The sequence below is a fragment of the Mustela putorius genome, unplaced genomic scaffold (assembly GCF_011764305.1).
Source record: "Mustela putorius furo isolate JIRA1106 unplaced genomic scaffold, ASM1176430v1.1 tig00000281_pilon_pilon_pilon, whole genome shotgun sequence".
NCBI classification, from domain to species: Eukaryota; Metazoa; Chordata; class Mammalia; order Carnivora; family Mustelidae; genus Mustela; species Mustela putorius.
This window is the reverse complement of record NW_025421343.1, coordinates 27,245,032-27,265,238: the sequence shown is the minus strand read 5'-3', so window position 1 is coordinate 27,265,238 and position 20,207 is coordinate 27,245,032. Positions and strand designations below refer to the sequence as shown.

The 20,207-nt window shown below is 46.6% G+C and overlaps 2 protein-coding genes across 4 annotated transcripts in view; one reads left to right on the top strand and one right to left on the bottom strand.

The window, feature by feature from the left end:
- The window catches only part of FEZ2 (fasciculation and elongation protein zeta 2), a 40,186-nt gene extending 36,617 nt beyond the window's left edge, over positions 1-3,569 (top strand). For all 3 annotated transcript variants that reach the window (XR_200413.3, XM_004765455.3, XM_004765454.3), the window contains one exon: positions 2,609-3,569. Coding sequence is in view for 2 of the 3 variants with exons in the window: in XM_004765455.3 (XP_004765512.1) it covers positions 2,609-2,625 (17 nt within the window). In the remaining variant the exon portion in view is untranslated. The remainder of the gene's footprint in view (positions 1-2,608) is intronic.
- A 1,203-nt stretch (positions 3,570-4,772) lies between these two features.
- CRIM1 (cysteine rich transmembrane BMP regulator 1) overlaps positions 4,773-20,207 on the bottom strand; it is a 188,758-nt gene continuing 173,323 nt past the window's right edge. Inside the window, 4 exon segments of the mRNA XM_004765456.3 lie at positions 4,773-7,255; positions 8,537-8,727; positions 11,229-11,351; positions 17,801-17,995. Coding sequence (XP_004765513.1) covers positions 7,079-7,255; positions 8,537-8,727; positions 11,229-11,351; positions 17,801-17,995 — 686 coding nt within the window. The 3' untranslated portion in view covers positions 4,773-7,078.

Sequence of the window (20,207 nt, the reverse complement as noted above, 5' to 3'; positions counted from 1 at the left end):
CGATATGTGTGCAACGGTTGGGAAGTTTTGATGAGTCGATGAATGGATCGACTTGCTAATAGAACAAAGAGTAACTTCCAGACATAGTTTTATCAATGTCATTTGTGCAGAGTGAGAGTAGATGCGTGGCTTACTTATGCTACTTACGTTATGAGTTATAGTATATAAAATTCAACTTTTATTTGGGGTCTCGAGCTAGTGGAAATAAGTTGACAATCAGCCATAAGCATGGAGGCAGGCAGTGGAGGAAATATTATGGAGGCATTCCCACACTTCTGTGAGTCTGAGGTGTTGACTGACGCTGGATGGGGTTGAGTAAGGTGGTCTCTGCCATCTTGGGGACGACGGAGAGGGAAGGACAGATTGTGAGGATGTATGAAAGAGGGGACAGTCAAATCAGTGAAGAGTCCCAGAGGGACTGTGAAAGGGATTGCTATAAGGGACAGGGAAGGGAGGGAGGAAAAGAGTGGATTTTCATCAACTAGAACAGTGAAAAATGAGCCATAAATCTTAGCAAGATCAATATCACAGGTTGGGAGCAGGGATGAGGTGAAGGAAGGTCATTTAAGAAGTTAATGAGGGGCGCCTGGGTGGCTCAGTGGGTTAATAAGCCTCTGCTTTCAGCTCAGGTCATGATCTCAGGGTCCTGGGATCGAGCCCCACATTGGGCTCTCTGCTCAGCGGGGAGCCTGCTTCCTCCTCTCTCTCTGTCTGCCTCTCTGCCTACTTGTGATCTCTCTCTCTCTCCCTCTGTCAAATAATTAAAAAAAAAATTCTATAAAAAAGAAGTTAATGAAGACACTTACTTTGCTGAGGAAAGAAAATTTGGATGATGAAGAGTGAACTGATGAACTTATTATAGGCAAAACTAATACTTTTCAATGAAATTATTTTCTGTAAGGCAGCAGTTATTCAGGTGATGGATTTTCCAAGCATCCTAAAATTCACCCTATAGGGTGTGATCCAATATTGAGAGTAGTCCTCTTCTGGTAACATTTTCCTTTGGGTTCTCTCTCTTCTGCATCCGAGTTGCTGACCGAACCATAGGAAGCTGGGGATTTCTGAAATGCTAGGTAATTCAGATGAGAAGTTTCTTCAACCACAACCTTGTAAAGAGGGAACCTTAGAAGGTACTGGAAGTCCAAACTGAGTGATGTGTTAAGTCTCACCTGTAAGAGACTTGGACTGGAGCCAGTCATTAGTAGGTTAGGGGTGGGGTAGGGGTTTGCAAATAATAAATTGAATTTATACATAAGCTGTGTTCTTCTGATAGAGGGCTTTTTCTTCCTTTTACATTCTGAATTTTCTTTTTTAATACCTGACACCTTGGTTTGCTTTTATGTTGTGCTAGCATTGGTGTGAAAGCTGGATTGTTCTGAGGTTTGTTCTTACACATGTGAGACAGGAATGAGATGAACATAAAGAACATGTCTTGATTTTTAATTCTAGCGGGTTCCTAAGGCACTACCATGAGCACCAGAGAGAATGAGCTTCTGATGCATTCTCTGGCTGTTTTATCATTTGACCGCATGGAAGAATTTTATGACCCAGAGAACAGAGTGTTCTGGGGGCAAATGATGTTGAAGTTTTTCCTCTGAAGACCCAGGCCTATAACTGAGCCTATACCACGGGCCTTAGGGAAGCGGCACTTACCCATTCTGTGCCCCCTGCTCCGGCCCATGAGCCAGGCCAGTCTGTTCCCGGGCTGCTTCTCAGAGCCGCTTGTGTGCATGTGCTGTGGCTTTGTCTCAGCCTGAGGTCTGGGTGGAAAAGCAGCTAGGGTTCAGACCCAGCTAGCGACTCCGCCGCCTGAGCACGGAGTAGGCCTGTGTGTGATGCTCAGGTGTTCATTTGCATGTGAAGGTATGGACGGGGGCTGAGCTGACCGAAAACGCTCTCTTCCACCCATCCTGGAAGTCCGCAGCCAGTCCGCGATTCCTCTACCTCAGAGTGCAGGTCCCCGCCCCACTAGAAGGTTCGCTGGCAGGGGGTCCTCCTCAAGGGAACACCCACCCTCCTTTCGCTTTCTTGGTGGGACTTGCCGTAGTTGTAACAGCAAAGACTATGGCTTGGCTGCTCAATGTTCATTTTAATGCGAAGGTGTGAAATGGAAGAAGGTAGAAAAGGGGCCTCATTTGGCCAGAGAAAGGTGGGCTGGATGCTGTTTGGGCTCCTTAAGGTTTTTCTCATACCAGCTGAATGACCCCGCCGAGGCTTCGATTGTACGGAAGGCTGGCCGTGTAGACAGGCTTGCTGCTCTGTGTGTGTGCAGACTTGCAACCCTTCTTCACTTCCTGGGGAGCTGCTTGGCCGTGTTCTAAGCCTGAAGGTATAGGGCTAACGTTACGGGTTCTTAATCTCTTAAGTGGTACCCTAAGTGACATGGCCTTTTGGTATCTCATTTCTGGGCAATTTTAATAAATGTGTCTTGAGAGAACTTTTCACTGTTGGCTGTAGGCTTTTCAAACCTTTTGTAAAAAGTTGCTACTGTAGATTCTTTGTTCTCATGATTAATAGTATATTTTTGTATACATATAGTGTATATACATCGTGTGTAAATATATATGAAATCTACATTTCTATTTAAAAGTCTTTCTTCCTCCTCTAGTTCTCTGCCCTACATAGGGCAGCTTTGCGTCAGGAGCGGCTTTCTTTCGTGGACTACAAGCGACGTCTCGTATAGCGTTGATCTGAAAGCTGGCTACCATTCCCTTCCTGCCATTGGAAACTCAGCACACTCGAACTTGGGTTTGTGATTCAGTATTACTAGATCATGCTTTCACTAATTCTTTATATTATGACCCATGAGCAGTACGGCACTGTTCTCAATTCTAGAGGTGTTTTTGTGTTAAATACTAACAGTTACGAGCTCTTCTCTCCTCTAATTTGTAGAGGAAGGGGGAGTCCTTTTGTGCATGCGCAGTTGTATTTTTTCTGAATTGACAGTACGACCAGTTGAGTGTTTGACTTTCTAGATCTGAGCTGCACTAAAGAACTAGATTAAAGCACTGAGTGATTTATGTTGTAGCTGTTCTTCGATGGTGGCAAGAACCGACACTGATCTTTATAAGGGGACTGTCAGGATAAATATTACCTACCAGTATTGTCCAGGGAGACGGACGCTGACCTGTGGTCTGTTGTTGGAAGAAGCCGAAGTGGAACGTGCGCTCGGTGGCCGCAGAGGGCCCGGGGGTGGGGAGTGGGCGGAGAGGGCCGACAGGGCGGACGCTGGAGGTTGCTACTGGTTTCTCCACTGTTCACGCGTTAACCATGAAGTTGCCATTCACTTTCAGAACTTTGTATTGTTGAACTCTGTATGTTTTTATGTTTTGCTTCCCATGTCTGCGAAGAAGTGTCCTTTACAGGGAGTCTGTGTTCCTTGAGGTGCTTTCATGTCTGCGCAGCACCCCCCCCCCCCACTCCTGCTCTGTGTCCTTCGTGCCCAAGTGTCCTCCCCACGTGCTACCCTGGGAAGCAGCTACTCATCCGCCTGGCTCTGGTCCTGAGACACTTCTCTGCCAGTTCCAGTCAAGTCATTGCCATTTAATAAATGTTGGAAAAAAGGGTAATGTATGTCGGAGAGATTTTTTTGTGTGTGTTTTTGTTGTACTTCTTAAGATTTTTCTTCCCTCGCAGTGCTAGATTCTCCCCTTTACCATTCTACATGTTGTCCATCACTACGGCGTGTAAGCTGGTGAACCTGATTAGCTTCATGATGGTTAAGGAGGGGCAAGACAGACTTTTCCAGGTTGCCCCAGGTTGCTGTGGGATGACAGAAGGCCTGCTCTTTTCCTGGGTCCGAGACCTTCCCCACAGCTATGGCAGCTCCGTCCCTCAGACCGCAGGAGTGTGCGAAGAGTTACAGAGGACCTGGCAAGGGGCTTTCAGGTTCCAGCTCAGCATCTGGGAGCACACACGGCCCAGCCCTATTCCTCCTTCCACTGCGTAACTGGGACACCAGGGCTGCCAAAGCAGCAGCTCAGGGTGGAGCTGGAGGCTGTTGTGGCATCTCTGCGGTTTCCTGGGGCTTCGAGGGGCTTGCGCTTGTCTTGTTTTGTCAGTAGTTTGACAGTGACTATGGGACTTACTCCCTGCCCTCGAGGTGATGAAGATGCATACATACATAATACAATTAATAACTTCAACTAAATGCAAATTTGTGAAAATAATGCCTATACTAAGAAAAATACTACTTTAGAAGGCATATGAGAGAAGACCTTGAGGATAGGTTTTTTTTTTTTTTTACAAGAAATTTAACAGTGTTTTGTTTATAGTTCATTTTTAAGTTGTTGCTTCTAGAGTCTGTAAGAAAGTACAGTATTTTTTTCCTTTCAAATCCCAGTCACCTGATAATGAGATTTCTCTGATTTTGCTTAATAAATTTGCTTCTTCAGTGGTGAAGGGCCTGTGTTTCCCACCTTGGCCTTTCTCGTCTGCATGATGAATGGATTTTGATACCAGTGAGGAGAGGCTGAGCAGGTTTCTGGTTTGTCACTGAGGACAGGTAGGTTTTAAGTCTAAGAGCAGCACTGAAGTGCCATCTCTCCCGACACAGGATTTTTTACAAGGATTTGCAGGGCAAGGCCTGCCCTCTAAGAGCAGCCCCAGAGCTGCAGGGTCATTGTCAGACCGATAACCTTAACACACAAGGACTGCTAGTCCTTTCTGTGATTGAGATTCAAAGTGTTGATTTGTTGTCAAGAACCCAGCTGCAAATAATTCCCTCATGGCTTGTGGTTTGAGGAAAACAAAATAAACCGTAGGACCCCCAGTGCACTCCAAGTGCCATATATCTATTTTATTCTTCAGGAAATTATATTTGTTTTTCTTTTACAAGAGCACAACAGGAACCAAAGTAAAAGAGTAATAGATACAGCACTCAGAATAAATCATATCTTTAAAATAATAATAAAAAAATTTACACCTCATCCTATATCCTGTTAGTATTTTCATAATATGGCCATGATTGAAAAAACAAAAAGCAAGCATTTACAATTTTTTGATAGAGATTTTTTATGCCAGGAATGGATTAATTGTCAACAAAATTTTATACTAATCAGGCTGATGTAAATCTATTTTGGTAACATCGTATCATTAACAAATTTATTTTGGAAATAGATAAAAATATTGCCCCTTGATAATAAATCTTCTTTTTTCCTTTGATGCAAACAGCTAGAACACCTTTTTCTTTTCCTTTTGATATTCTAAGACAAAAAAAATGGTTAATCTTCAGATTAATAAATTAGGTCATTATAATAATAAATTAATTTTTTTTTAAAGTTCAGCAACCTCTGTCCAAGTATTTACAACAATACTTGAAAGTTCCTTTACAAAACAGAACACATTTTCTTTTCACATTAAGCATACTGGGTATCTGTGTCTTTCACAACAAGCATTTTAAAAAGAAAAATCAATGCACAAATGGGTAATTAGTATAAAAGTGCTAAGAGCTGTTTGAAAAGTTAACACTATAGTATACAGTCAGTTCTATTTGAGGCAAACTACAACAAACTTCCAGCTTATTATGGACAATATTCCAGTAGTTGTTTCAAACAGTTGTTTGAAGAAAAAAAAAATCCAGGAGCTGATTAGTGACGCAGATAAACTGCCATCAGTGTTTCTGGCCGTGAGCAAACTGAAAACCAACAGAAAGCATATCTGAATGAGGAAGATTTTAGTAAAGGAATACCTTCTCCATAGCACGTGTGATGCTGACTGCAAAAGGCGTGTGTGTACACACACTCACACTCACACACACTCACCACACACATCTTTCTTCCCAATTAAACTGCAGGTAGAATGAGATTTTGTGTTCATAAAAATTTGTAGGTGATCAAAAGCATTGATATGGAATGCCTGTTTGTCTTTGTTCTGGTTAAAATCTCATAAAAATACATTCAACAGGAAAACATAAATTGTATGTGTATAAATATATATGCATATATATATTATATACACACGCACACAAATACTTTTGTTTTTTTGAAGCGTAAGATAGTTACATAAATATTCCTATAATTGCTAAAGTTTAAGGAGGCATATTTTTTTTTGAGCTTCAACAAAGGTGCTTGAATAATATACAATTAAAATGAAGTAGTTTCTATTTTGTAGAATCAGTATATAATAAGGAAAACAAAAATCCCCAAACAGTCCTTTTTAAAAAAAGTTTCTTCTTAAGCTAGAGCTTCAACAAAAACTATGAACACCCAACAAGAGAACAAAGCCACGACAGACAATGGAGTACAGCCCCTGGAAATACCTGGGGTCCTTCGCCCCTCCCTCGTTCCTGCCACACTGTGGTAAGAAAAGCTCCAGTGCTCACATCAAGAAATGACCTAGGTCTTGTTCACTCGCTGACTCTGCTAGGAACTGGCTGATTGCTTGCAAGAAAACAAAAAGCAGCAAAAAGTTTTAACTATCTCTGTTACAACCCGCATCAGAGAAACGCGGCAGCGCATTTCTCCTGCTTCCTCACTGCCCACTGCAGCGTGACTGTATAGAAAAGAAACTCATGGCTTTAGCCCGGGGATGGCTAGCGACAGGTGCTGGTGCGCTCGTCTGCAGTCCTAAGGTGACCATGGCAGCTGGATCACAAGGCCTTTGTTTCCCGCTCACTTGGCCCGAGCTTTGAAGCAACCAGTGCAGTCTTCAGAGCAAGAGGCAAAAAAAGCTCCTCTGGGCCACTCAATTGCTTTTATTTTAACTGGATTTCTCCCTCCACCCCCGAGCTCAGCTGACCAATCTGCCTTCCTAACGCCACCCGCCCAACCCATCTCCCCCACTGAACTCACTGTCCCCGCCCCCAAATATCTCTACAGCTATATTACAAGCAAATATATCTTAGCAACTTTGAAAACTTTGGTTCTAAGAAAACGCTTGGTCAGTTATCTTGAGGAAAGTGGGAATGCTTTGTTCTGCACACTGCTGTAGACAGAGCCCATCCCGGGGAGTTCTCAGCGCTGTACATCAAGTCACAATCCGAAACGATCCACTAAGCAAGTGCACGAATTCTAGTTTACTCTTAAAAGCAGATTTAGTCGTTTTCTGTCTCTCAAACCCTCAGCCACGTCGCCTGTCTTCACACTGTCTGGTAGAAATTGTCCGCCTGTAGGTGGTTCTGTTTTTGCATGCTGTAGAAGCCACTGAATCTTGCGTCCGGTTCAGCGATTCTTAGCATCCTCTGTGAACTGTCCACCGGGACTCTGCTTCCTTTCTTGCAGTCCACAGACACCAGCTGATTATTTAAGGAAGAAGGCTATTTAATGAGAGGAGGGAAAACCACAAAGAATTAGCTCTTTTATGTATCCTAAGTTAACAAATGCAGTCCCAACTCAAATGAGGTGATCGCTTCGCAGGATACCAGCGGGCAGACTGGACGGGCCATCTACACTCTGTTCTGGCGCGAGCGGTCGTTTTGTAAGGGGTCCTGCCTCACAAACTGTGTCTGCAAGTGAACTGTCAATAAATTAGGTCAAAGGGAGTGGATGAAGGAACTGAGAAAAGAGACTGGGGAAGTCACGGACTATTTTCAAATCCTTAATGTGCGGTAAGGGCCGAAGGAGGAGTGGGAGTCACCAGAGAGCCCGGCCCCGGTCAGTAGCCAGCCAGGCCGTGCATGTTACGAGCTGGTCTCTTTTCCCAGCTTTGTGTCCTGGGGACTGGGTCTTGCCCAGCCCCCACGTCCTGACCCGCAGGTGCCCAGTAAAGGTGGTGCCCAAAGTGTATTTCTTGAAAGAAAATCAGAGGCCAGATAAGCATCTGACGGGAGTTTTATATGGAAGAATTATCTAGATGGTAAACTGGATTAAAATACTTATTCAAGCTGTTTTCAATTCTTAAGGGTATAGGATTTATTTTTAAAGAAAAAAACCTAAATGTGAAACGTAGACTTATGGTTGGGAGTCATGACTTCCTCCCTTTAATGAACATAAACTTCCTTGGCTTTTAAAATAGGCTTATTTGACAACAAATACATGTTCTTTCTTTCTCAATGTGAAATAGAAATATTTTCTCTCTCTGCCTTTTTGAGTGTTATCTTAGCCTTTCCAGAGTCTTCTGCCACCTCTCCCCCGGGGGGTTACCCTGGGTACGTCTCCTTTCCCTTTGGAGTTCTGGACATGCTCAGGACACTGGGTCTTGTGGCTCTTGCCCGAGTGCTGGCACCCTCTCTCTAGGATTTCTTTCCCGATTCTAAGCTGACAGAGCACTGAGAAATTCAAGTTTTAATTTATAATATAAATAATGACTTAGGGATCAATGCAGAAGTATGTTTTTTTGAAATTGTAAATCCAGGACCGGGACGTGTGGGAGGTCAGGATTCATTAACCAGTGGAGGACGGGGAACCGCCCAGTGCGGGCTGCAGCCCCCGGCAAGGACTCTGTAATGGATGGCTCCAGCGTGCCATGCATTTGAGGCCATGAAGACCACAAAATTTTCACGGGCTAACACAAAAGACATCGAGCAATTTAAGTAAATGTAAGCATGTAAGCCTTCCCAGTTTGGTCACTCAGGAGACAGACTTTTTCGGGACGGTACCTTAGTTGGTGTTCGATACCAGCAAAGCAGTGGCATCCACTGTTTCTTCTGATTGATGTACAGGAGGACTATGATAACAGAGAGGATGATTACTATGGGAACCACAACCAAGGCAATGGAGTCCAGTGAAGAATCTCTGCTTGGATGCAGCCTGTTGTTATCTCTGTAATCGGCCTGCAGGTGACCCATGTCTAGAAGAAAAACAAGTATTTATTACTTAAGCAAGATTTTTCAAGGATTACTTTAGTTACACTGCAAGTGGAGATCGAGGACTTGGTTTCATTTCTTCCCAGTGCTTTCAGGCTACACGATTCAAATGTAATGACCCAAGGAGCTCTCAGGAGAGGGCAGAGCTCTCAGGGATGGATGGGAGACGGGAAATACCAGGGCGAGAAGGTTAATAACTGGGCAGGATAAAGCTGGTTCTTGCTAGCCAAGAAAATAAAATTGCTATGTAGACCGTATAAATGGACTAAAACTAGATTACTGAAAAGTGTCTGATTAACATTAACCTATTTGGTCTTCTGTAAGATTTGGGAGCAGAAACATTAGCTTATTAGCTCCCTGCTTACCAGCAAATAGGAGACTAGGACAAAGTACCTTCTTAGATTCACCTGAGTAACAGTCAAGACTAACTACTAATGTAATAGTAAAAACTAAGCCAGAATCATAGTCCTTTTGGTTGATATTCCAGTTTACTGAGTTTTAAGCAAAAATGCCTCCCTTTTCATAAACCTACTGAAAACTCACTAGGCCTATTAGATTATTTTCCTGCCTTAGTTAATATACTGCACAGGGGACAACATTTAATTTTATTTTTATGAATGCACATGTTTATGTTCCTTTAAATCATCGTTCTTGCCATAAATACTGCAGAGATCACAAGGTTAACTATACCAGTCAGGAGAATGCCCGGAAGTTTCCTTCCTTTTATTTTCTTTCAAATAAACTACTGTGGTCAGGTTGTCTAAATGCATCAAAGACCAGGTTAGTGAAAGATGCAAGAATTACACCATCAAAAATAATTGCTTTTAAAATGTTCTGGAAACTCAGCTCATCGTAGCACAGCTCTGTGATATTAAGACTGTGGTTTAAAAATCAGAGTTAATATGCTTATTAATCTGTTAATATGCTTCTTCCTATGTGTATGGGGGGTGGTTTGGGGTTAATAACTGGGGATGGAAAGAAGAGGACCTTCCTGGTCATTCTATCTAGTGCAGATGGTAGTAAACCCTCATATTTATCAGCATCAAGACAAATGCCAAAGGTTAAAAATAACATCTTATTGATGAATTCAGGTTTTAAATACACAATGAATAAAGGAATGAATTTTTGCCTTACTGCATTCCAAATGATAACAGCAAATGGTTTTGGGAATATATGTTATACAAGAAAATTGAAAAGTAAATTAGGGAAAACTTAGTGAAAGGAAAAGGAAGCTTCAGTTCAAGTCTATTTACAAAATTCAGTCCAGTGCGTAAGTTCTGTTTTGTTGCAAAAAGCAGGCCATAACATTGAGCTTTGGGCTTACTGCAGCCAAAGCAAAAGTGGAAACAAGTATCATGAACAAGATTATAGTGTCTTCAACATTAAAAAAAAATCTTGCCCAGGACAAGTATAAATTTGCCTGCTACTGACACATGAGGAAATGATCTCCTCAGGGACTCTGTAGCGGAGATGCTCCGTAAGCATAAGCTGAGTGAGCGCAGGTCCTCAGTACATCGCAGTAAATAAGGCTGTTCTTATGACGAAAGCCCAGCATCTACAATTGTGTGTGGCACAGAGCAGGCACTAATATCGATCGATTGAATGAATGTAAATGTAATGATAAAGCACAATTCAGTCCCAGCCATTATGCAAGTAGCTAAAACACTGAGTCCAGGAGTTGGGCTCTCTGGTTACCTGGCTTGAGCTAAAGAAGCACAGCCTGCAGAATATCTAGAGTAACAACAGACCACTAATCTCTCAAGCAATGGACACCGCTTCTCCTAAAAGATAGGATATAGAAATGGACTAGCAATGATTTTGAGAATGTCCTTGGAATAGACAGGAGGCTGTGCTGAGTCATGGCTAAGAGCAGGTTTATACTCTTGATCAAGAGGTCTACTTTTAAAGAGAGGGCAATATTGACAGGAACCCTGCCTTGCCTTATCACGTAACTACTGAGAGACAGAATAACGTGCTTGTTATACACAACTAAAAGGGCAGAGCTTGGGGGGAAAAAAAGCATGAAATAAAGCTGATGAGTAGAAAAATCAGCACATGTAATAAACAACTCTGATGGAATAAGAACAATCTAGAAGCAGAGGGTAACCTAATGCACAAATGCTTACTCCAGAGTCCACAGGGACTGAATAATTTACTATTCCTCTGCTTACATATGTACAAATATGAGAGCTGTCTTAGAAATTCCAGATACCAGGCTCTTAGGACAAGGAACATCTTTCTTTCCATCATCACCAAGTCTCTTGAGCATGTGAAGCCAGAAGGAGGCATTATACCCAGTTACCTGCAGACTTACTGTACTATTTTGGGTTAAATATGTTATAGCCAAGCAGGTCTTCCCTGGAGTCATTTTTTGTATTTACTTTGGCTTGCCATTTAACAAGATACCCAAAGGAAGTTAAAGAAAAAAAAAAAAAAGTAGACCATATGTAAGATTACAGAGATCTCAGTTGACTTGGGCACTCACCTCTGGGGAGATGGATGATGTCATTTTCACTGGGTGTAGGCCACAATGGGACCTCCAGGTCAATCTCTCCACGGTGATTGGTTTTCTCAATGGGTATATTGGTTGGTTCTGGGACATACATCTCTAAAAGAAAGGGACATTTTTCATAAGAGATGATGGAGGAGCTACTTACTGTTGACTTCCGTTTCCTCACTCCAAATGGATGGTACAGTCAACTCAGTACACTATGCCCTGGGAAATGAAAGACCCGGTTTCTGCATTTATATCTTTACTTCTAGAGAGTAAACATAAAGACAAACAGTTTCCCTTTGCAAGCATGGGAAACAGGTCTTTTAACCATGTAAAAATGGAAAAGAAAGTTTTCTTCCCCACCAGGGTCAGAACTCTGCTTTGTCATGTTAAATGGTGTTGGCCCTAGAGTTTTGTGCAAGCTGACAGGGACTGGCTGAAATGGAAGGTATAATACTATACCTTAATAACAGTTTCTCTCTCATCCATGAATGTCGAATCATTTATGTAAAATATGTCATAATTATGAGTGAAAAAGTAAAAGCATCTTTCACTCTTTGTGTATTTCTTGGCCAGTTCCCCGCCAGTCACTTCCCCTCGATGGGAACAGACTGTAGGCAGACCTGACCAGGTGTGGCCCGGCTTGAGGATGAAACTTCTGCTTTGTCACTACTGGAACCATGTGGACTAGAAGATGATCTCTAACAAATATAGTTCTATTATCTAACCCGATCATGTGGGCACTTTGATCTATAAGATGTGAACATGAAACAAGACCATCTAAGAAGAACAATATTCTTAATCCCAAATATCAGGGTTTTTTTCTTTTTAAAGCTAAGTTTAAAAAGGGACCAGGTGAAAAAGTTCAGAGCTTTCTTTGGCTCCTAACAAATATATTTATATATTCCTTATCCATCTGATTAATAACATTTCAAAGAAAATTCTTGAGAACCCCTATTTTCAAAAGGTGACACAAAAGTCTGCATCAGTCATATGCTCCTTTTAGCCAGATCCTGCCATATTATTAAACTCACTTTCATAAGGTTACTCAACATTGGTAATGCTAAATATTCACTAGTAGCCCAACTGAGACAAAAATAAAATACATACAGTACAAGTTAGAGAAGTTTTAGAGAAATAGAACCAACAGTCCTCTGCTTCCAGTTACTGCTCTCTATCCCATAGTTCCCTGCCCTTCAAGAATAAACCGTAAGATGAGGTACCGAGAAGGGGAAATGACAGGGAAGAGAGGATTTGCTCTGCGTCCGCTGTGTGTTAACAGAGTGTCTGCCCGGGAAGAAAGGGTAAATGAACTGCCCAAGATGACGCATCCAGGAACCAGCAGACCTGGGATTCAAATCCAGTTCTGTGACGCCACTGCTCGGGTCTTCTGCTGCCCCAAGAATAAAGTTATTTTGGCCTTTGTCCCCGAGTCTTCTGCTTTCTTACTTGAATATGGCTGACCTTGAACAAACGGGTCTCAACTGTGTGGGTCTAGTTATAAGTGCACTTTATCAGTACAGTACTGTAATTTTTTCTTTCCTTACGATTTTTTTTTGCTATTCTCTTTTCTCAAAGCTTACTCTGTTGTAAGAATAGAGTATATAACACATAGAACTACAAAGTATGTGTTAATCAACTCTTCATGATACTGGTAAGGCTCCTGGTTAACAGGAGGCTATTAGCAGTTAAGTTTTTGGGGAGCCAGAGGCTATGCAGAGATTTTCAAGTGCTCGGGGTTTGGCATCTCAGACACACGGCAAGGCCTAGTTACTTAAGAGTTTCAGAGGGATACCTGAAAACTCTAGAATTAAAGAGAATTTACTGACAGTGCAGTATTATTTACAGAAGCAGGGGCTGGAGTGCCACCAGTGAGTCTCAGACTTCTCTGTCCTCTCTGAATCACCCGAAGAGCTTATAAAATGTGCTGATTCTCACGGGTCATGACTCCGTAGACCCGCGGTGGGTGATTCTGGGGTGGGTGGGTAAGCATGGCATTTAGTTTCCCCACTGACAAACCCTGATTCTGTGACAGGAATTTCCAGAAGAGTCTGGAAAGAAAAGTGACCTTGACATTTAGGTGACATCTTTCCATGCCATAGCACCTCTGAGCACCTCCCCTGTGGGTCCATGCAGCCCTGACCTTTCCCGTCACAACAGCCACTCCCCCCCCCAAACTGGTGTCAGGGAGCTCAGCAGAAAGGCCAAAGTGAGATCTACTCCAGCTACAACCTGGCAGTGTCGATGGCTAAGCAGCCAAACCCCCGCGGAGGGCGGGGATCGGTTCCGCTTCACCTCAGGGTTTTCCGGGATGAGAGCAGCAGAGAAGCAGCTTGAAATCTTCCTACCGCCTCTCCGCACACGTGCAGACCGCAAGGGAAACCCCACAAACAGCAGAATGCACAGGTGAGTCCTCCTCCCACAGGTGCTGAGGAAGGTTCAGCTTGGCAGCAGTGGGAAAGGTAGAAGGCTGTGCCCTGGATCAGGGAGGAGGTCCCCTAGGGGGGTTAATTATATCGGCCCTGTCCACAGATACTTCCTGTGTGCTCCGCTGGTCCACATTCTGGGGAGGCAGCCCGGAGTAAGACCAGTCTTGCCCTCGGCCTCTCACCGCTGGGCGGCTCACAGCCTGCCCTTGGTGCTGGTCTGCTCCCCTCACCTCTGTATGGCTTGGATTAAAGTCGCCCCATGCCGCCTTCTTCATCACAAAACACTCAGAGCTTTAGCGTGGAGCCCTCACGCCCAAGGGGAGAGGGTCATTTCCCTTCAATGTGAACTTACAAGGGATGCTGTCTTTTTTTTTTTTGACCAAAAAACAACTTGGACAAACAAAAAAGCTACTCTACTTCCCTGCCTAGACAGGGCTTCGACGGCCAAGGCCTGGGTCTGACCCGTACTCTCACGTACAGCTCTTCTGGCCCTTACTGTCAGAGCCCTGACCGCTGCTGGCACTGCACACACAGCTGGCCAGGCCATGTGGATCACGGGCACGTGGTTACAGTGAAGACCCACAGCTGCGGTCAAATATGTTCTCAACTTCAGAGGAACCCAAGGCCACTTACTGGGGATATACTTCACTTTCAGAGATACCTGGCCAGTTTTAAGAGCCACCTTCCTGAAGATGTCGTTTCCTGGAATAAGGGGCAGGATGCTCGGGGCTCATAAGCCGAGGCATCATTTCTTGGGAGATGGAACCTGCAGTCAACTGAGGACCAGAAAGGACTCCTAGGTCTGCCAACTGCTGGCATGACTTCTGATAATTCACTTAACTTCCCTGAGCCTCAGTTTCTTCTGTAGGACGGCGCAAGCACTGACCGGCTCACGGGTTTTGTCCTCATATCCTAAGACAGCAGAGGGGGGAAGTGCTTTGTAAAGGGTGAGGCTACCCAGATCGCTAGTGGATAAGTGCAGAGGGCAACGCGAGGTAGCAGGAGCTACCTATATGAGGAATGGAAGCCTGGTACGTCGGTGAAGGTCCCGGACTAAGACGACACAGTGAGCCAGGGAGAGAGCAGGGTGGGAACCCAACTTCCGGACGGACGCACTTCATCCCATGCCAGGGGGCCAAGCTAGACTGACTGCAAAGTTTGCTTCGAGAGAAGACGGAGAAGGGATTCATCAATAGTACATCAGGTGTAGAAAAGGGAGTTACAGAAATTAAATTTCAATCCAACAGTAAACGCGAGAAGTCACTGGAGCAATCTCTCCTAATGAACAAGGATGTTACACATGCACTCTCTCCTTTCTTAGTCTCAAACCAAGGAGAGTGCCTCTCACAGCAACGTCGCCTGGATGTGGGGCCTTGTCACACACCTGCGATGTCTGAGATGTGAGTTATGGCTGTCTTGGCCTCTCGTCTCCCCCTGCTTTAGTCCCTCCTACACATCAACTATTAATTCTCCCAAAGCACCTTTCTGACCACATCATTTACCTCAAAAATGAGCCTCCCCACTCCACACAAAGGACGGCGTCTACACTCTTCATTTCACTCCAATAAAGGGGACCCACCTGTCCTGCAAGGTCCACCTCGAGTCCTGGCGAAGCCTGCGAGGCCACTCCCCTGACAGCAGTGTCACTTATGAGCCGTGTAAAAGGGCTGATGACCCGTGTCTCCAATCCACCCTCCTCTCCTCTTTTGAAACCACTTTCATTCGACTTAGCCTCCACCACTGCGCCGAAACGGCTCCGGTCAGGGTGATTAGGACAATGCTAGATGACAGCGGTCAGTCTCCGCGGCTCCTGTGAGGCCCTAACCGCGCCCCTGCCCCAGGTGCCCCCGGCTTCCAGGTCCCAGCGCCCGGGCTCCGGCTGCGTCTCCTCTTCCCCCTGCCTGGTCCTTCTCCCCGGCCCGGTCTCCCAAAGCTGGCGGGTCTCTGGGCGCAGTCCTGGTGGCCCTCCACCACACTCACTCCCTGGGGGATCTTGCCATCCAGTCCCAAAGCGTACGAAGCACTTGAGGCCGGCCCCTGTCTAATGGACAGATGCACTCCCCGTCACCCCTGCACCCCGGACGGCACACGGACCGTCGCTCGCGCTCCGACCTGGACGGACAGCGGAGGCCTCTCAGTCACACCGGCCGAACCGGCCGCCGCACCGCCGCCAGTCCGCGCCGCGGCCCACGCCCATTCCAGCCACCTGCGGCTTCTCTCTCCTCTCGCCTCACTTCTCAAATCGGACGGAGTCTCCCCTCACAACAGAATCCCAGCCCGACCGCTTCTCCCACCTCCAGAGCCACGACCGGCTCTCGCCCGCGTTACTGGGGAGCCTCCGGTTGCTCTTGGCTTCCACTCTGGCCGTCCACGACCCCAGCCCCGACCCCAGCCCCGCGGTCCGCGCTCCACCCAGCACGGGAGGCAGCCCCTGAAGGGGAAGCCACACAGCTTCCCTCCTTTGCTTAAGACCCACCCCTCCCCCTCCCCCTCTGTAAAATCCTGTCACCACAGAGAGACCGCACACGGCAGCTCCCGGCGGCCTCTGCTCGCCTGACCCTCCTGTCCGGGCCCAACCACACAGGGCTCCCGGCTGTCCTTCAACACGCACAGTGCGGTCCCAGCCCAGGGCTCTGCCCCATCTCCACCCAGAGGGGTCTGCCTCTGCCCTGGGAGTCCTCCCTTCTTCTGGGTCTCCTAAATGTCTCCTGTTCAGACAAAACCACCCGTCCCTTCCCCTTTGCCCCCTGACTGGCTGCGCTCTGCTTGTTTTCTGCCTGTCCCTCCCCAGGAAAGTGTGAGCTCCGTGTGGACGGAGCTTTGCTGAATTCTCTGCAGCCCCTTGGACAGGCAGGAGCCCAGTGGGCATGAAGGGAATCGATGCTGAACATACAAGATCAAGTCTCGGCATTTGTACCTCAGAAGCATCTTCGTGGGAAGACGGGGATGGAGCCTGTGAGACACAGGTGGTGTGGAGCAGACAAACCAGTTCCCGGGAGACAAACATTCGTCCTCGCTCTGCTCTGCGTGACCCTCAAGGATTTTCTTTCTGCCAGGTAGAGTGAAGAGCCAGCAGAACAAACCTGCCTGTCCATCTACACCATCTACACATACACGAGGCCCACAAGACAAGCAGGAACAGAACCCAAGGGAAGGCTCTGGAACGGGCTTAGCCTCCTGAGCGGGCAGAAATCTCCCAGCCTTCAGTTGGGGCTAGTCTGCACGACTCCTGAACAAAAGGTGAATGAGTGCAGACAGTGCAACTCTCGGAGCTTAACTGTCCCGTTTACTAGCAGACTCCTAGCTCCCTGCACCGCATGGAACTGGATTCTCTAAGATGATGCAGCAAGGAAACACAAAAACCAAGGTGAAGATGGAAAGGAACCCCGACCCCCTCTTAGAGTGCAGGCGCCCTGCGGTCTGGATGGCAGGTGGAGTCTGTGTGTGTAGGGCCGGGGTTCTGGAATGCCGCCAGCAGCCTGTGCTGCCGAGGGCTAGGACTAGGGCATGAGACCTAGACGTGGAAGGAAAAAGGCCTGGGGGGATCTGGGCAGCTGTGGGGGCTGAGGTTTAAGACCTGGAGGTGGGCTGCTAGTGGATATGAAGGGTGGATGTGGGGGGCAGCACAGGTATGGGGTTCCTTGGCTGCCGGGTGGAGTCTCTGTGGGCAGAGACGGGTGCTGGGCAGAGGGCTTGGAGCAGGCGGCCCGGGACAGGCTGGCTACTGCCGGGATTGAAGAACCGAGCAGAGTGATCGGGGCTGATCCTTGACACGCAGCTCTTTTGCTCTGCTTCTGATGTATTTCACCCTGCACTGGCTGTGAAGCGATTCCCTACTGCGTCCGACCTTGGGCCGTTTTCACCAGGCTGGTCCAGCACGCAGCGACACGTGCCACCCAGACAGGATGTGTGTCCTGAAGAGTCTGTTATGGCCCTGAAGCTGTGCTGCCACTAGTGTTTAGAGACTGCTCATGGGAAGAACCAGAGCAGTTCTAGCAGAGAACCTCGACCAGGCACTCACCCTGATGTCACTCTCGAGCTACCCCCACCCCTGCCCCCTGTCTCCACGCGGGGATGCCTCAGCCGGGCACTTGCGAGGTCAGCGCCACGGCCTGGGAACGCCGGCTGAGATACCTGGGCACATCGGGCAGCAGCTTCCTTCCACGTTGATGGGCTCGACGCAGGGCAGAGGGGGGCAGCTGACGGTGGAGCAGAGGGTCTGGCCCTGCAGGCAGTAGCAGTGCGTGCAGCTGTCAATGTCCCAGCGCTCCTCGTCCGCGTAGGCCTTCCCACTGAAGTGGCACACCGCCTTCTTTGGAATCGTGTCTTCTAGGGGAAAGAACAGCACAGGATGGAGTTGCGTGATGGGACCGAGCGCAGTGTCTCGGGACCCTCGAGACAGAAAGGGGAGCAGCTCTGTACAGACACGACGCGCTGCAGGACTTTGGGATCTGGTGAGATGTCTGCGTCCTGAGGTCCCCATGGCCATTTTCCCCAGCTCGGGACAACCTTGGGCGCTCACCCTATGGCCACTGGAGACCAACGCAGGGCAGTGACGGCTACGGCTGGGTGGGAATGGGACCCACTGGGCAAGGGTCCCTGTATCGTCACTGCAGAAAATCAAATTCAGTCACACTGGTGGCTGGTGGACACACTACATGAAACAACCCCAAATACAGAGACACGTTCAGAGGTTTTATGTGGAAGGACATAAAGAAGTCCTGCTGAGTCTATTTATGGAGACGTTTCCTGAAATTCCTACTTTCAGTTAATGTTTTTGTAAACGATTCAGCGGAGTGCTAAGGAATGACCGTGGTGCGTCACCAGGAACGAGGGGGTGTCAGTGGGGGGCACCAGGGCCGCACAACCACTTCTTTCTTCAGGGATGCTGGATGCATTTCCCTTTTGTCAACAAAGGCATTTCTGCTGTAGAAACAACCTCATTTCAGTTTGGTCCATTTTTCCAGCAGACCATGATTTTTGATAACTATATATATATATATATAATTTCTATTTTTTAAGATTTTATTTTAGAGAGAGACCGAGAGAGTGAGTGGGGGAGGGAGAGAGAGAGAAACTCTGAAGCAGATTTTGTCCTGAGCGCGGAGCCTGACATTAAGTGGGGTTCGAGCTCAGACAGCAAGATCATGACCTGGGCCGAAACCAAGAGTTGGCCTTTTAATCGACTGAGCCACCCAGGTGCCCTGACGATGTATTTTTAGGAGCTATTTCTGTGTGTGATAATTTACAGCTTAAAACCCTCTGCTCTTTATTCTCTAGTCTCTCTTATCATCATTTCCTCCCTCCCGCAATTTTTCTCTAGAAAGTTCCTTTCTTTTGGACTCAATGCCACCTCCTAGTTTACCTGACAGGTAAACTATGTGACAGGTCACATTTCTTTTGGACTCAATGCCACCTCCTAGTTTACCTGACAGGTGAACTATGTGACAGGTCACATTTTATAGCCAGTCCTTCTCCTCAGAGCTCAAGAATGGTGGCTCAGAGTGAGGCCTCAGTGCCCAGCAGAGATGGGGCAGACCAACGGGGAAACGGCGGCGAGCACTTCCTCATCACTGGACAGGCCAGTAACTGGATGACCCCTGCTAGCCTGGGGAAATTTTATGTTCAGATTCTAAAGGCACCTCTGCTGACCACTGGTCACTAACAATTAAAAAACTACAAAGGAATCTGGAAGGAATGTTCCTTGGGAAAGGAGTGATATTAGTGGTTCAGGGTTCTTTCTGTCTGGAAGGCTCCTGGGAGGCTCTAACGGACGCAGTGTTTATTGCCCACAATGGATGGAGCCCAGGATGCCCGTGGGAGCAAGGAGAAACGTGTGGGCATCACGTGCCATGTTCTCCGAGCAACCCCCACTCGGAGCCACATGCTTCAAGGTGGCTAGAAGCTGCTGTCTGCAGAGACCCCGCTCAAAGCTTCCTACTGAGCTTTTCCAGAGGCGGCTTGCAGACAGAAATGTTCTCATCTGTTTTTGGTGTCCCTGTTCTCTCCTGACCAATTACTCAAGCACATGCCCCTTACTGAATGGTGCCGATAATGTCCTATTACTCCAGTATGTTGTATTTCCAATAGCTGTGTCTCAGTCCACTGCAGAATTCTGTAAGCAGGTGTGGGAAGGAATCTATGTCAAGTGTTAGAATGCACAATCTCTCTGTTTCTCAACATTTCTTCACAGTTTCTCTCAGTACTGCTGCCTGAGTTCAACAGGGGATACTGAGTAATCACAGGAAGTTCTAGTTGTAAACAGAAATGCTTTCTCCTTATCTATGAAAAAACACACTTTGCTGTCTTTCTCAATGTTCCACAGAAAGTTTTCTGGTGCACTGACAGTTAAGCTTAAAAACTTAACTGGAGGCTTCTGAACCAAACCCACGATAGAAGTTTCTGCTAGCCTAGAATCCTCAGGGGAGGCCACTTCATTAAGATCTCTCAAATGCACATGTCAAACGGCTCAGTAGAATCATTTAATGAACCCAATTCAAGTAATACTCTGACCTCCAGCCAACTTTACATTGAGGACATT